The sequence below is a fragment of the Apiotrichum porosum genome (genome assembly GCF_003942205.1).
Source record: "Apiotrichum porosum strain DSM 27194 chromosome Unknown scaffold_14, whole genome shotgun sequence".
Classification (NCBI taxonomy): Eukaryota; Fungi; Basidiomycota; class Tremellomycetes; order Trichosporonales; family Trichosporonaceae; genus Apiotrichum; species Apiotrichum porosum.
In genome coordinates, this window is record NW_021167121.1 from 344,627 (window position 1) to 355,952 (window position 11,326).

Here is an 11,326-nt window from a genome sequence, read left to right on the forward strand (position 1 = left end):
GGAAAGGATATGGGTGTGCGGGGATGGGTGACGGGAGAGGTGTCGGTTGTGAAGGAGCAAGTGGGATGAATGTTGGAGAGATTCAAGGTGTCGACGTGCAGGCCCGCCTCTGTGTGTGAGCCATCCACCCCACTCACACACCACCCCCAGGCGGAATCGGCCCCAGTTCGGGAGCTGGCACAACGGCTCACTCCCTTCCTCCCATGCACATGCGATACGGATGTCACTGGCAGCAAGTGGCCCATGCAAACTCATATGTGCGTGCGGCAGCACATGTGGTGCCGGGTTCATGCATAACAACAGGTGAAAGGGTTTCGAGGGGGGTATGGACAATGAGGAGAGTATTCGCTAGGGACACCGTGCGGCGGACGCCAGCGCGACATGAGGCCGGCACTGCTGGCAACAGACACGGCACCCGAGCCGTATTAAACAGGCAAGCCGGGCAGCCTTGAAGAGGTATGACACATGCCTGCCGTGGGTGGTAAGAGGAGAGGGCCGTATGGCATCTATTGCGGGTCCTGGAGGACAACAAGGAGGTAGCGCTCATCTGGTTGTTAGCACGGCTGTCTCAACTGGGTAACCCACCAGGTGTAATGATGAGCTCGTGACGCTTGGTGCGTATCCTCATCAGACGGAGCTCGTCCTGCGATGCGAGGGAAGTAAAGTCATGGCAGGAGGCATCGGAAAGAGAGAGAGAGAGGACGACAGAGGAAGCGTGGGGTCGAGCAGCACCAAGGAGAAGAGAGGCAGCATCAGCATACGTCACACCCTCCGTCACCCTTTGACACTCACACCTTCATCGCACGCGCTGACAGCTCCGGCCGTAGCGTTGACAACGGCTTCGAGCGCGCCGGCATAACGACGACCACTCTCGCCCTCGAATACGGCGCCGGTGCTCTGGAGGATACCGCTCGCGGGGTGGGTGGGCGCGTTGGCCGCCTGCCCCGAGCTACGCGCGAGGATCATGACACCGCGGACGTTGCGGTAGGCCGAGAGACGCTGAAGGGTCGCCTCGATCTCGGGCGGCGGGGGTGCGTGGACGACGTCCGAGGTGGAGGCGGCGAGCGGGTTGGTGCTGCCGTTGGGCAGCTCTGTCGCGGGTGCGGACATGGTGGGTGGAGAGAAAGACGGAGAGTGTGTGAAGATCCAAAAACGAGTGTGTTTGTGTGGACGTGCAGAAGTGCGTTACACGAATCGCGCGCTGATCGTTTCAACAACAACCTCTCGTCGACATCACCGCACACCTTCTGTGCCTTCCACGGGCCGAACACGCGATTTCTGCACACTCTCTCGGTCATGCTGAACTCCAAAAACATGCGGCTGCGCTGAGTCGAACAGCGGTTGGCTCAGTTATGATCTAATCAGCCACAACGAACAGTGATAACCACCTACACTACAGCCGCTTCATGGTAGAAAGAAAAAAGGAGGCATCATGAACAGATATGATTACGTAATGGATGTGTCCTCTTGCTGCTCTATGCATGACCTTACCAGTGTTATTTCGTCTCCTGTCGCGCCGTGACATCCTATCTGTTATCCTTATCGAATATGCAAGCATCTGGAGGAGACTGGCGGTGCCAAGCACCAGGGTTTTCGACATTAGTGTTCCAACGTGCCACAACGGTATGAGGCAACCGATTTCGTTGCGGGGCTCTGCTCGTTTATTTCAAGGCACACTGTTGCATGTTCACTGGCACCAGAATCACTCGCTGGCCAGAGCCGCCGCCTCAGCGGCCAAGTCTTCTCCGCCCAGCTCTCCAGCAACAACAACGCCACACACCTGTCCGTGTCCGACGCTCATGGACACATTGGCCGCCGCGCTGCCGGCGTTGCCGGCCCAGAACACGCCGCGGGCCGGGGTGCGCGGGTCGGCACCAGAGCGAGGGGGCATGTGGGCAGGTGGTGCGTCTGCTGGGACGGGAGGAACGGTACCACCCGGGTCGAGTGGGGCGTGCAGGAAGGACGGGGTGAGGAAGGAGGCGACGCTGGCTGGCGGGTGCGATTTCTCGGGCATCACCATGAGGTATGGCAGGACGAGGGGCTCACGGTCCGTCGTGAACGTGAAGTGCAGGCCGTCCTTGTGCTCCTCGACTTGGGCGATAGGGTCCGAGATGATCTCAAAACTGGACACGGTCAGCTTGGTCTATCTGTATATGCAAAGCTGACTTACCCCCTAGCCTTGAGGATCTTCAAATGAGGCTCCAGACCAGATGTCTTGAGGTCCGCCTCGACGTCCGGGTCCAGCCCATGCGTGAGGAACACCTTGCGCGAGTGGTCCAAGGTCGGCCACATGGTCAGCGCTCCGCCGACGATCATGGGATTCAGTGCCGCCTGCTGAGGGGTGATGAGGAAACCCATGGCTCCATGTGCGGTCTCTGTGCCGTGGCAGAAGATGCAGTGAATCGCGCGCTTGCCCCACTGTTGGGCAAGGCCTGTAGACGTTAGTCTGTGGGTAAGGGAAAAACACGAGCTACCCACCAGGAATATCGGGTAGCACGTCCTGCAAGCCCGTAGCAAGCACGACCTTGCGACACTCGATGACTTTGCCCTCGTCGTCGGTGGCGCGGAACCGTGTCGGCGTCGGGTCCGATACGCTGCCGCCGGCCAGTCTCTCGAGACTGACAATCTGTCCATGGTGCCGCTCAACGTTGTGGTACTTGCCCAGATCGGCGCGCGCAGCTGAACGCCAGTCGGCGGCGTCCTTTCCATCGAAGCCTGGGATAGTGTGCGAGTGCGATGCGCGAGCGTTACGATACTCGCCCGAGTCGTAGATGGTGACGCTGCGGAGCGTGCGTGCCAGCGTCAGGGCGGTCGAAAGGCCCGCGGGGCCGCCGCCGATGACAAGGACGTTTGTCACTGCAGAGCTGACCGTCATTGATGAGTTTGGTGAGTTTGGCGACCAAGATAACGCGTCAGAAATGTTTATGAACACGCTTGTTGCAAGCGGGGATGCAACCATATGGAGTCGTCGTCGGCCCCGGATCGAGCATCCGTGTCCGCGAGGGTACACGCTCGGCCAACTCCGCTGACGTCACGGTTCAAAAGTCAGAAGCAATCCGCGATCCGTGACCCATATCGCAACACCCCACTGGCCACTGGCCACTGACATGAGTAAGCAGGCAGCCCCAAATTGACTAGAGCTGACATAAGATACCAGAAACATGTGTGGCGCTCTCAGATATGCCAAACAGTGTCCAAAGGGATGGTGTGCTCCCCCGCTGAGCACAACCGCAGTTGGAGTAAGATCGTGAGGTTGGGGTGAACCACAACGACCAATGCTGAGCGCTCACGTTATACAACCACCCAATTGAAACTCGCGACATGAGAGTATGTTCGAATCAAAGATTGAAGTGCATGGCTGGTCTGTTGGGGAAGATAGAAGGTATTGAAGAGGGGCGAGTAATCTCGGCGATATCGAGTGGTGTTGACCGCTCAACGGATCATCGGCCTAGTCCTGATCCTGTATCATGCCTCAGTGAGTCGGCATGCGCCGCGGACATTCCGATGTCCAACCCGCTTTGAAACATTGCCAGGCCCCACAGGCCAGCCCAGCACGAAGAACGAGATAGCAGGGCGTTGATAACGATGCTCGCGACGAAGCCCACTTTGTGTCTGCCCACGAAATCCGCCAACGGAGACTTCGGTTCTGGCCTCGTTACGGGCGAGATTTTCGTTACGCGCGTTTGTGTCAGTTACCGCCCACTAGTCCGGCCGGCACTCACACTGGTGGTTCTCACGACACAATCGTCGTGTGGGCATTTTCGGTCACCTGGCCTCGGGATCTGTCACCTGATGGTGCTCAAGTACTAAAGGTACTAAAGGTGCTCTTGGGAGCACGGGTATGAATGTATCCCCCCCTCTCCTTGTCCTTGACGTGTTGATCCCACGCATTCCTCGACGATCAGCCCCCGACCTGACAACAAACCTGAACTCAATCAAAGTCCAAGATGCCCGGCCGTGCGCTTATATGGTCAGTTGTTGTCCTCGCGTACAAGCAGCTGACAGGATCAGCATTAGTGTCGACGTCGATGCGGTCGCCGGTTGGCTGGGCAGTTATGGTGGTGAGGACTCGCCCGGTGACGTGAGCAGAGGTATGTGGGCAGGCGAAGTAGGCATTCCGCGTCTGCTCGCGCTGTTCAAGAAGTTTGGCATCACGACAACCTGGTATGTGCCGGGACATAGCCTGGACACGTTCCCCGATGAGATGGCGGCAGTGCGCGACGCTGGACATGAAATGTACGTCATATGGTGATGGGAGAATGCGTACTCTCGTGCACTGAGCTCACTCGTCAGTGGTCTCCACGGCTACAGCCACGAGAACCCCACTGCTCTGTCTATTGAGCAGCAGCGTGACATTCTGGAGCACACGTTCGACCAGGTCACCCAGTTCCTTGGCAAGCCCCCTCAAGGCAGCGTGGCACCATGGTGGGAGGCCAGCGCTGAGGGCATCGATCTCCTTCTCGAGAAAGGTATCACGTACGGTGGGTCCACAGATTACTGTACTACAAAATCACCAGGAGCTGACGTGTTCAGATCACAGCTTCCAGCACCGCGACTCGGAAGCGTACTACCTCCGCTCGGGCGACAGCTGGACCAACATCGACTACAGCAAGGACGCCAAGAGCTGGATGGTGCCCGTGCAGCGCGGCACCCCAACTGGACTGGTCGAGATTGCCGTCAACTGGGATGTGAGCTAACATGGCCTTTCCCAAAACACAGCTGACATATCAGCTCGATGACCTTCCTCCCATGATGTTTATGAAGGGCGCCAAGAGCACGCAGGGCTTCGTTGACGCACACGTTATCGAGCAAAAGTGGAAGGACTGGTTCGAGTACCTCTGGGAGAACGAGAGGGAGAAGGGCTTCATCATGCCCATCACTGTGCACCCTGATGTGTCTGGTCGTCCTCGTGAGTTTTGATGCAGTTGCCGTAGGACTACAATGGTAGCTGACACAGCGGTCAGACGTCCTCAAGATGCTCGAGCGCTTCATCACCTGGGTCAACACGCACAAGGGTGTTGAGTGGGTTACGATGCTGGAGATTGCGGACGACTTCCGCAAGAACAACCCGGCACCTAAGGATGCCAAGATGCCCAAGGGCTTCAAGTAAAGTGTTAGTCGAAAGAAATCAATGGTGCGAATGCAAAGCTGAAGAGTGGCATGGGTGGATCTTGGGGGGGTGAACTTGGCCATACATAGTCATTCCGGCCATGACGTGGTCTGTCTTCTGACCTTTGCGTTATTTTCCATTCCCAATAGACTGGCCGGTCCTCAAAGACTACGTCCGTCACAGGGAGGAGTGTTGACCAATTGACCAGCGCTTTGAGGAGGGTCCGCAGCAACACCAGATGGTCGAGGTCCCTCCCTCCCTGGTGAATGCAAGGCACGACAGTCAAAAATCATTCGGGTGTCCACCCCAGCAACCCCCTCCAACCCCCTCCAACCCCCTCTTCTTGAACAAACAACGCGAACACAACGTGATGTGAGGCAGAGTGATACTAGACCCACAAGGCAGCTTGCCACGGCGCATACCGTCCGGAATTCGTCATCTTACGCGTCCCAAGGCCACACCAGACGGACTTTTGGCTCGTGGCACGGACGACACGCGCAACGCGGCCCCCACGCGCGCATGCATGCCACGCCACCAACGTACGCCCATACGGCCCACCACCCGCTCTGACGCGGCCGACGGGGCCTTTGACGCAACGAGGGCCCGGTTTCCCTGATGGAAAGGCTCCGATGCTCGCAGATCACTCATGCACTCACTGGCGCCGGGCAACAGCAGCACGCGCCTACGCCTACGGCCCATGCCGAGCCGCCTCCCAAGCCGCCTCATTGAGGAGATGTGCCTCTCTCCCGCCCAGACTGAAAGACAAAGGCCTTGCATACTGTTGAGATGCTGCTCATTGTTAGCAGTGGGGCCAGCAGTCTCTAACACGACCTGGGAACTCCAAACAAATGCTCCGGCCCGCAGCCATGCCATGGGACACCCCCTCCAATGATCCAATGACATGAGGCATATATGCCAGCCAAGACCAGCACCGGCTTTGGCAAAGACAGCCACCATGGGACGTGGTGGCTCAGATCTCGGCTTCAGGGGGTGTTTCTTTCTGGACCATGTTGGCCGAGGTCGCCGGTGTCGCGTGTCATGTGAGGTCTCCAAGATACTCGAGTTGGTCAACAGCAAACGTCACCTTCAGATGGACCTTGTTTTGTACATGCAGAGCACTCACAGCCCCTTCACCTCACCAATACCTCGGGGCGGTGTTTGAGGGGATTCCAGAGTCAGCAGGACGACGACCACCCCGCAGCCCTGCTCTGGGCCTGCTGGGCACCCGTAAATCCCCCAAATCGGCGGAAATCTCCTGAAAACACCTTTGTACCCTCGGGCACCCTCTCCGTGAGCCCTCTCTGCACATTGCATGCAACGCGCAACGAGACCCAGTTTCACGCAGCATCAACCATATAAGCAAGGTGCTTGGTACTTTCTCTCCACCCCACCATGTCTTCATACACTCCCACCAGACGTTCAGCCCGCCAGCGCCGAGTCTCGTTCTCGGAGACGACCACAAGTCGCATCTTTGACCCAGTAGGTCTCGCCACCTGATATTAGGCCTCGGAACTAACGACCAGGACCATTGGTCCTCATATACCGATACCGCCTGCGAAGGAATGTTGAGCGGCGGTGCATCTCCCGGCCCACCTTCCCGAGTACGGGACAGGCGCCTGTCTATCCCGTTCGTTGACAAGAAACTTGACCGTAAGCTTGTCCACGACGTTGACGTTAACCTCTGCTAACTGGGGCTCAGTCAAGGCCGTGGTCCGCAAGTCGGCATTACAGCAGCACACGACTGAGGTGGCTCACCGGAGCCACCGTCGCTCTCACTCCATCTCTGCCCCCCAGGTAAGAGACTACGCAACTGAAACGAAACTGACCAGCAGTCCAACTGGCCAATCCACCGTCGCACGACGTACGAAAACCCGGCGCCACCACCCCCGTCTCGGATGTACGCCCAGGGCAGCTTGGCATACCCCTTCACCCACCCGGACTTTGGGCCCGTCCCACTGGGACACCCCGGCCCGCATGGTACGTCGGTCATGCGGTACCCAGTCGTAAACACACACAACACTGTTGCTGACAGAGAACACAGGCATGGGCTGCCACTGTATGAACTGCATGAGCTACGTCTCGATGGCGCCTCCGCTCCCTCCAGCTCCTCTCATGCTCGCTCCACACACACTGCCGCATCACCACGCAATGGGTTACGGCCACCAGTGTCCTGCTTGCGCGCCGATGACGTATGGCTATTCGCACCAGGCTGTGCACCGCCGATTTTGATTACACCATGACGATATGACGGACCAGTACTGCGTACTGGACGACACGACACGACCCCTGGTGCGAGTACGAGGGGGAGCGACTGGGTCGCTCCTGCCATCGTTTGCACCCCTGTTTTGTAGGACTACATCATCTGATCTGAAGCTGTTACGGACCCAAATGTATTTTGATACTCCGATACTCCGCTTCGTTCCATCCGGTTGTTGCATGTAAAGTCCCAACTTGGACACAAAGCACTAAACCGGGCCGCTGTCAACGACAAACGCGGTAAGTGAATTATCAGCACCAGCACCCCCATTCCGGTATGGACCTGCTGCAGAAAAAGGGTTCACCGGGGATAATCGCCCTGTTGGTGGTCGGCCTCCACTTGAAACCAGGAGTGGCAAACGTCCTGCTTTGCTTATCCTTGACGCGAGCTGAAGCACCGGACACCCCGCAAGGCCTTTGCTTTACCCGGCACCCCCGGATCAAGTCACTTGCCCGTTCTAGAACGAATACCCGTTTCCATGCACCAGGTGGCTATCACCATCACGGGGGGAGAGGGGGGTTGGTTGACAACGTTTCAGGGGACCACAACCGCAAGGTGGCTGACATGTTCCACCTCGCGTGCACAGGTTTCAGCAGCTACGCATCGAGCACCCTTGTGCAAACACAGTTCCCAATCCGTGGTACATGTCAGTCTGTGTCACTGCAGACCATGCGGAAATCGGGAAGTGCAGGTTGAAGCACGTGGGAGTGGCTTATGTCAGTGATGGGCGGGGCCCAGGCAGTCGGCCATCAATCTCATGTCATGTCCGTTGAAATGAAGTTTGGGGATCACCTTTGGTGGACGTTTAAGACCTACTCAGCCCTTCAGTGAGGATCTGGACTGACATTGAGACCGTTGCAGGCGTGGAATGTGATCCTCGCCTGACAGCAGAACTGACGACGCGATGACAGCGCCAGCATAGTATAAAATAGTCCAAAAAATGCCCTCAACATTTCTAAACCATGTCCCACAGCCTCTCTTCGACTCCTCAGCTCAGCTCTCCTCATCCGACCGCTAATCGCGCCCCGGGAGCTCCTCTTAACAAGGCATCCCGTCCTCCGCAGGACACGCCCCGTACTCAGGCGGCGCCTTTGCGTGGAGACAAGCCTCTTCCCCCGACTCCTCGGCCCACCAAGGTTCGTTTCGCCGAGGAGACCGTCCCTCTGTTCGCTCCCCATCGTAGCAATCGCTCTCGGCACGAGGGTATTTCCACCTCCAAGGGATCCTCTCGCCTCAAGCCCAAGGTGAAGCACAGCAACTCGCACGAGCTTCCCTCAATGTGTTTCCCCCGGCCCTACTGGCAGCCGGACTATAGGAGATCGGCCCCGCGGGACCGTATGGATTCCCTCCTCCCCCTCCCCCTCCTCTTCCTATTCCTCCCTACTTAGCCCCCGTACCCGTTCCCCTTTACGCGGACGTCCCCGGGCCGTATCCGTCCGTCACCGTACACGACACTCCTCTCGCTCAGCTTCCTCCTCTCGGTCCCCTCCGCCCCGCTCCCCTGCCCATGCCCGTCCCGTACTATGCCCCGCCTGCGCCCTACCACCACCCCGACGGCCCCGTCTATCCTCGTACAATGGTCAGCGGAAGTAGCAGTGCACTCCAGCTCCCCCACCTCGAGGATGGATACTCGTACCACATCCACAGCCCCACGCCTACCACCACGCGGGTCAAGAAGGTGTGGGAGGGCCACAGGTGAGTGTCGTCGAATCTAAAAGAACGCAAAAGCAACAACGCTGACGGGACTCAGCCGGTACATCTAATTCAAAGATGTATAGCTGTTTTTCATAGATGCGCAATTCAAAAATGTGAGTTGAGCTTGGGTAGTTCAACGCTAACGAAAAGTATAAAAGTCAACAAAAAAAAAAAAAAAAAAAAAAAAAAAAAAAAACATAAAATCGCCAAAAATTCCAAAAATATATAGAATCCTTTTCGTCCTTTCCTTTCCCGCCCAGTCTACCGCCTGACCCAATCCTGAAAGTGGACGCGGACAATACATCCTCCCACTGGTGGAGCAACATTGGTGGCAGGAAGGTATCTCTTGGTAGTTCATCAGGGCCCACATGCGTGAGACAAGATCATGTGCGGGAGTGTTGAGGCGGGCTGGGGTGCCGGGGAAATGTGAAGCCAAGGAGAGCGGTGTACATATGTGGTGAACAAGAACGGTCAACGGTCAATGGTCAGCCGCAAGTCGGGAGGAGGAGTAGCAGGAATGTCGCTTGTGCCGCGCCGTGAGTCCTTTGTTTCCTTACCTCCTAGGCTCCAAAAACGTACATTGCTAACTCGCCCAGATAAAAGAATGCCGTTTTGGAGGTCACAGTGACAGCGACGGAGACTGCAAAGCCAAAGACAAACGTCACATGGTGTCTGTCCTTTTCTGGCCAGTTCCCTGGGCGATGAATGGGAAAGCCGATATCCGTCAACCACCCCTTCCTCGTCGGTGTGTGGTGGACCCACAGTGGCGTCCTTCAGCCCTCGACAACACGCTCAATGGTACGGCCAGTCATCGATCCCGAGCTCATCGATAACCACGACGCCACGCCCATGGAAGTGCTGTTACCTGTCCCCACGCCCGTCATTGACCCGACCTTCTTCTCCTGGCCATGTAAGAGAAGGGTCCTGGAAGCGTCACTCACCGGTTGAAGTCGCCTGCTGCCGACTTGGCAGGTCCGCTACGAGCCGGAGGCGGTGCTGAAAAGGGGGACGAACGTAGCCGAGCACGACTGGGGAGGAGTCATCCACTTTGTCCTCAAGTTACTCGGTCGGGTCTTTTGTTCTGTTCATCTCCCGGACCGCTTCTTCTCTGGGCCCCAGGCGCCGACTGTCGACGGCCAGCCCAGCTCCTCCTATCACCCTGACCCCGTCCACCTGCTACCACCCTGTCATTAACGGGCTCACCGTCACGCTCCTGCCTCGTCGTCTACCCCATCTCCCACACCTTCAAGATCTACCTTCGGTCAACGACCACCCTTCCCTCAGAGCTTGTGCTCCGTGGTTGTGGTGATGCAGGTCCTCGAGGGCATCGGGGCGATGAGCAGAGTTCTTGAGGGAGGTGACCGCTGGCAGGAATACGGGTCGGGCTTGCCCTTGCCCTCCCTCTGTTGGCGGTGGGTGTGCGTCGCGCAGACTACCTGTGATTATCTCTTCGGACATGGGCTCGGAGTGCGCTTTCTGGACATTGTCCTTGATCGTCACCTTTCGCGTCCTGGTAGGGTGTTATCCCCTCACAAGCAGTTCCTCGACTGCCCGCTTGGACGGTCAAAGTTACCTCGGCAGCGGGGACAATGGACATTGCCGTTCCAGCCCGTTCAACACGTGAGGCGCCTTCTCTTTACCTTACGAGGTAATAGTTCTTGGAACCCTCTACCCCTCGTACCTTCACCTGGCCTGGTCCGCCGACGCCGGCACCGAACCTGACTCGCATCCGCGCCACTTGTCTCCCAAGCACCTTGACCAGCAGTGTGTTCCTGTACTCATCAATCCAGCAACCAGTCCGCCCATGTCCGGCGTGTGTGTTGGGGCAACCTTTCAATAGAGACCGAATCCATAGAAAACCCCCCCCCCCCCCCCCCAAAATGCAAAAAAAAAAAACGGAGCTTTATCGCTTCACCAAAAACCAATCTGTCCGAGCAAGCCATCTAACCTGTCTGTCCTCTCCTCTCCTCTTTTCGTGACTTCTGCATCGTTCACACTTCCTCTGGGATGCATAGCAGGCCTCCAGAGGACGCCAAAAAGGTCACGACGGGGATCGAACCCGCGATCTCCTGATAATCGAGCTGAAATCGTAGTCAGACGCCGTACCATTTGGCCACGCGACCTGTGATGATGTTGGAGTGGGTGTTGGGACCGCTTTCGGAGAGCCCTCTTTTCTCGCTCGTTTGCGTGCTGGGGAAGGGGGTTGGGGGATCGGGTGCGTGTGGAGGAGGTCGAGATGTTGCTCTAGGTCGAGGTTGGGCCGG

At 57.6% G+C, this 11,326-nt stretch overlaps 5 protein-coding genes and 2 non-coding genes across 7 annotated transcripts; 3 read left to right on the forward strand and 4 right to left on the reverse strand.

Annotated features, from left to right (window-relative positions):
* Positions 1 to 774: 774 nt before the first annotated feature.
* EHS24_002900 (uncharacterized protein) lies at positions 775 to 1,110 on the reverse strand (the record flags this gene model as incomplete). Its single annotated transcript, XM_028618620.1, has 1 exon — positions 775 to 1,110. One exon carries the CDS (start codon positions 1,108 to 1,110, stop codon positions 775 to 777), a length of 336 nt encoding a protein of 111 aa, XP_028472987.1.
* Positions 1,111 to 1,315: 205 nt separating this feature from the next.
* Positions 1,316 to 1,403, reverse strand: EHS24_002901. The gene has a single exon. It is a non-coding gene; the product is annotated as a tRNA-His (tRNA).
* Positions 1,404 to 1,702: 299 nt separating this feature from the next.
* EHS24_002902 (uncharacterized protein) lies at positions 1,703 to 2,875 on the reverse strand (the record flags this gene model as incomplete). Its single annotated transcript, XM_028618621.1, has 3 exons — positions 1,703 to 2,123; positions 2,171 to 2,432; positions 2,479 to 2,875. 3 exons carry the CDS (start codon positions 2,873 to 2,875, stop codon positions 1,703 to 1,705), a joined length of 1,080 nt encoding a protein of 359 aa, XP_028472988.1.
* A 1,072-nt stretch (positions 2,876 to 3,947) lies between these two features.
* On the forward strand, positions 3,948 to 5,110 carry EHS24_002903 (uncharacterized protein; the record flags this gene model as incomplete). Its single annotated transcript, XM_028618622.1, has 6 exons — positions 3,948 to 3,970; positions 4,018 to 4,236; positions 4,294 to 4,481; positions 4,534 to 4,688; positions 4,732 to 4,909; positions 4,965 to 5,110. The coding sequence occupies 6 exons, from the start codon at positions 3,948 to 3,950 to the stop codon at positions 5,108 to 5,110; spliced, it is 909 nt and encodes a 302-aa protein (XP_028472989.1).
* A 1,392-nt stretch (positions 5,111 to 6,502) lies between these two features.
* Positions 6,503 to 7,339, forward strand: EHS24_002904 (uncharacterized protein; the record flags this gene model as incomplete). The annotated part of the gene is made up of 5 exons (XM_028618623.1): positions 6,503 to 6,589; positions 6,634 to 6,760; positions 6,810 to 6,904; positions 6,943 to 7,087; positions 7,152 to 7,339. 5 exons carry the CDS (start codon positions 6,503 to 6,505, stop codon positions 7,337 to 7,339), a joined length of 642 nt encoding a protein of 213 aa, XP_028472990.1.
* A 990-nt stretch (positions 7,340 to 8,329) lies between these two features.
* Positions 8,330 to 9,130, forward strand: EHS24_002905 (uncharacterized protein; the record flags this gene model as incomplete). The annotated part of the gene is made up of 3 exons (XM_028618624.1): positions 8,330 to 8,702; positions 8,756 to 9,062; positions 9,118 to 9,130. The coding sequence occupies 3 exons, from the start codon at positions 8,330 to 8,332 to the stop codon at positions 9,128 to 9,130; spliced, it is 693 nt and encodes a 230-aa protein (XP_028472991.1).
* Positions 9,131 to 11,100: 1,970 nt separating this feature from the next.
* Positions 11,101 to 11,185, reverse strand: EHS24_002906. The gene has a single exon. It is a non-coding gene; the product is annotated as a tRNA-Arg (tRNA).
* Between the last annotated feature and the right edge of the window lie 141 nt (positions 11,186 to 11,326).